This window comes from Falco rusticolus, chromosome 3 (genome assembly GCF_015220075.1).
Source record: "Falco rusticolus isolate bFalRus1 chromosome 3, bFalRus1.pri, whole genome shotgun sequence".
Lineage (NCBI taxonomy): Eukaryota > Metazoa > Chordata > Aves > Falconiformes > Falconidae > Falco > Falco rusticolus.
Window position 1 is genome coordinate 97,926,225 of NC_051189.1, and position 4,450 is coordinate 97,930,674.

The 4,450-nt window shown below is 42.4% G+C and overlaps 1 protein-coding gene across 1 annotated transcript; it reads left to right on the forward strand.

Annotated features, from left to right (window-relative positions):
• The first annotated feature begins 987 nt into the window (after nt 1-987).
• RNF182 (ring finger protein 182) lies at nt 988-2,137 on the forward strand. Its single transcript, XM_037380994.1, has one exon. It carries the CDS (start codon nt 1,281-1,283, stop codon nt 2,016-2,018), a length of 738 nt encoding a protein of 245 aa, XP_037236891.1. The 5' UTR covers nt 988-1,280; the 3' UTR covers nt 2,019-2,137.
• The last annotated feature ends 2,313 nt before the right edge of the window (nt 2,138-4,450 follow it).

Sequence of the window (4,450 nt, forward strand, 5' to 3'; positions counted from 1 at the left end):
GCTTTTGTTTAAGTGAGGCTGATGAGTCTGGTGGCAGAAGAGCGGCGCGGAACGGGAGCGCAGCAGTGCAGGCATGTCGTGGGCCTCTCCTTAGCTGAGGTGTGAAACAGCTGTCACAGCCATGCAACGCCGGAAAGCCAGTGCATCTGGCGAATGCCCTTGAGAGACACGTAAGCCTTCACCCTAGCATCCACGCATGCAAGGAGACATTTGTTGTGAGCTAAAGAACCCTTGCGTTGGTAATCTGTGTTCAGCAGCTGGGTGGAGGTAGAGAAATGAGCTGTTCCACAAGCAGCAAAACTGATAAAGGTTGATCTTCTATGAATTTGACCTAGGTCCCCACGTCGCTCTTTACAATAACCCCAACCCTCGTACATACCCGCTCCATCCCCAAACCTCTTCATTTCCGCAGAGTATCACCAGCTTCCCCCTGGGTTGTTCTCCTCTCTGGCTGAGCAGCAGGCAGCATGCTGCGTGTTCAGAGTAGAGGCTGGTGGTGTGCTGGCTGCCCATTTACCTCCAGGATAAATGGTAGTTATTATAAATACCTCTCCCTCTCCTCTACCCAACTGCCAGCATTCACTACATTTTTAGAAACTTGGTTATCTTCAGTACTGCTGCCCCTCTACCGATCTGTTTGAAATTGGACAGCAGGTTCACAAGTTACCAAGAAAAACTAAAAGCTCCAGCGGTCAGGTCTCATTTCCTTAGAAAACCAGGGTTTAAACAAACGGTCACAGATCAGTGATTAGATTGCAGCTTCTGCTGAGAACTTCATAGGCTAAGCCAGTCAAAATTACAAGTCTAAAATAAATGTGTGCAGCATGATACTGAGTTTTATCAGCATGATTGCTATATAGGCCCCATATGCCACAGAATAAAAACTACCTTAGAGGTATTTTTAGCAAAGGAAGCTAAGCTTGTAAAAGGTGGAACTTGCATATTTCACCTGCTGCAGCTTTTTATTCTCTCCTCTCCCCCTCTCTCTCCCCCTTCCCCTTCCCTTTCCCTTTCCCCTTCCCTTTCCCTTTCCCTCCACAAAAATTCCACGTCATATTTTTCAGATGGATGCCTGGCTCAGAGTACAGGACATGCAGTACACAATCCCTAGCAGAAGCTGAAAATGGATGATGTCTACTGATGCTTTTCAGCAACATCATCTCCTCTTTTCCTGTTTGAAATGGGTGATACGATCATCAGGAAAAAGTTCTAAAATAAGCCTGAGTGACCTCTTCATCCCTTGACTCCTCTTTCTGCAAATCTAAAAACCACCAGAAGAAATGACCAGTCAACTACCAGAGGAGTCTGTGGAGACCCAGAGCTCAGATGAGCTTGAGTGCAAGATCTGCTACAACCGCTATAACCTGCGGCAGAGAAAACCAAAAGTGCTGGAGTGCTGTCACAGAGTATGTGCCAAATGCCTTTGCAAGATCATAGACTTCGGTGATTCCCCACAAGGAGTCATAGTATGCCCATTCTGCAGGTTTGAAACGTGCTTGCCAGACGAGGAGGTCAGTAGTCTTCCTGATGACAACAACATCCTTCTGAATTTAGCTTGTGGGGGAAAGGGAAAGAAGTGCCTGCCAGACAACCCAACAGAACTGTTGCTGACTCCTAAAAGGTTGGCATCTCTGGTTAGCCCTTCTCACACCTCTTCTAATTGCCTGGTTATAACAATCATGGAAGTACAAAGAGAAAGTCCACAGACGCTGAACTCAACCCCTGTGGTGGAATTTTACAGGCCTACGAGTTTTGACTCTGTTGCAACTGTGTCGCACAACTGGACAGTGTGGAACTGCACATCTTTGCTCTTCCAGACCTCAATTCGGGTGCTAGTGTGGTTGCTAGGGTTGCTGTACTTTAGTTCCTTGCCTTTAGGGATTTATTTACTGGTATCTAAGAAGGTCACCCTTGGGGTTGTCTTTGTAAGCCTTGTTCCTTCGAGCCTTGTTATTCTCATGGTTTATGGCTTTTGCCAGTGTGTTTGCCATGAAGTTCTAGACTGCATGTCTTCTTGATAACAAATACAGTAAAATAAGATGTATTGCCACGTGTGTAGCATAGTTGATTTATCCTGTCTTTGTGTTCTTATTCTTATTGTTCATCCTCCTAAATAGAAGCAGTGGCCCTATGGTCCTTTTTTTCAACCGGATTCGATCCCACACCCCACCCCTCTTTTTTTTTAAGCTAAATAATGGGAATGAAATTTCCATGCAGATTTTAAAAGTCTGAGTTGTAGAAAGAGATAAAGCAAAATTGCCAAACTTGGTGCCTGCTGCTGCTGCCACTATTCGAATGAGTAGCCCTTTGCTTTCTGTTGGCTTTTCATGTCAGTCAAGGCTGCAGGGTCCACCCTGGAAGAAATGAGTATAACAGGCACCTTCCAGGTCAAAGTACAGCATCTCTTCATCCAGAGCATCTCATGCTTTGGGCTGTCGGTTATTTATCATGCATTATCATTTATAGCAACTGAAATCACTTTGTTAGTGAATATTATAAGAAGACAAGCTACCATTGCTTTTGTCAGTTCTTGTAGCAAAAACATTTGTGGGAGGCCAATGGTTACAGATTTTTTTACGTTTTGTGACATGAGGAATCTTTTTTTCACCGTGCTAAAAACATGTCTCCAAAACGCTTGCCCCAAACACTTTCCCCAAACAGAAGCCCACTTTACTTGTCATATATTGGCTCCCTCTGAAGTACTCCTGCTAATGAGTATTCCAGGGACGCAGCCACACGTTTGCTCTTCTCTAGGTGTGCTCATTTCAGTGTGCATACACCTTAGGCTTCCCTCCGAGGGTTCAGAGCTCTGCAGACTTCTCTAGCTATGGTCAGTTATGCTTACCCTCCCACCCAGCATTTCCACCACCATACCACATTTCCAACCCATTAGTCCTCCTAACAAATTGCCTGACCAACTGTGTGCACACCTACTCTGTGGTAGCTACACTGGAGAATTTGGCTTATGTGACTTAAGCTATCAAGATAGACTTGTATTCCTAACCATTAGGAAATGGACATTTGATCACTAATACAAATTTTGGAAAAAATCTGAAACAGTTAACTGGGGTTTTCTTTTGCTTTCTGAGTTCACAGAATGATCATTGTAAGGAGGTACTATGACTTTGGGAAGATTTCTGTTTAATGCATAGTCCCTCAAAATGTTTAATACCCTGAACTCCCTCTGTCACCACTGTGAGTTGATGGCACTCTAGGTGTGGCAATTAGCATGTCTTGATTAGTTGAGTTCAGAGGAATTACTGATGATTTACCATTCCACAAACAGAATCAGGCCCTCCAAGCTTGTATGTTCCATGGTTTAGGCTACTTTTTGAACTACTGGAAGAGCACAAAAGTAAGAAATATTTCATGTTTATGTGTGTAACTGGGTCTGGTCAACACCACAGTTGCAAACTCATTTTTCTGTGCACAGCATGGTAAAAACTGAGAAGGAGGAGTTGAGGAGTGCAAGCGTGGCTTTTTGGGTGAGGCACAAGATCTAGCAATTTCGAGGCAGTGTAAGAGGGAGAGGGGGTTGTTGCGTGAAGCCTGAATGTATGGCCTAGCAATATATTCTTAGAGCAAACTGACTGGTAAGAATGGAAAATGCCGATGGGAAAAGCAGAACATAAGCAGTTGTTGTGTCTGTCAAGAGGATTTGAAGTTAAGCTCATCCCATTTTTGCAGATGGCACAGGTGGTATCTACAGTTTCGTTCCTATTGCAAACATAGGGAAAAAATGTGGAAATGTAAAGGTCCTGCTTTTCTTGACACTCATTTTATAATAATAGCGCATATATATGTGTGTGTATGTACATATAGACACATATGTAAGAAGAAAACTTATAGCAAAATTACAGCTTTCAAGTGTATGGAGTTATGGAGCTATGTACTGAATGACTAAAGGAAATGTTTCAGACTTTTCTGTAATGGTAACAATTATAACTAAAATATTTTCAGAATTCCTAGAAATTACTATACCTAAGTAATTGTTTTTAATGTTTGTGGTAAAGCACATATAGTTAGAAGAGGTATCATCTCCAGTTCTGGTATACTGCAAGGTTTGATTTATCTATGAACTCATAAATTTTAAGTATCCAAGAACAATCATGTCAAAAAGCAAGAAAAATAGAAACATGTGTGGTTTAATAGTACTTCATAACTTTGGGAAAAGATGTGTTTGTGGTGTTAGGGATTTATATGTTTTAGGATTTGTTCAATTTGTCTGAATATAGTGTCTCTAATAAAGGGCTAACAGAGGAAGTAGGTTTTGCAAATGTGTGACCTATATGTATTACATCTGCACAACATGTCTACAGTGCTACCTGTTGTCTTTTCCTTTTGATTTTCAGGTGATTAAGATTATCTTAGCTCCAGCATCAGGTATTTTGTACTGTTTTAAAACAGAGCCTGATCTCAGCAGGATTACGGTGGGATCAGTTACACATTA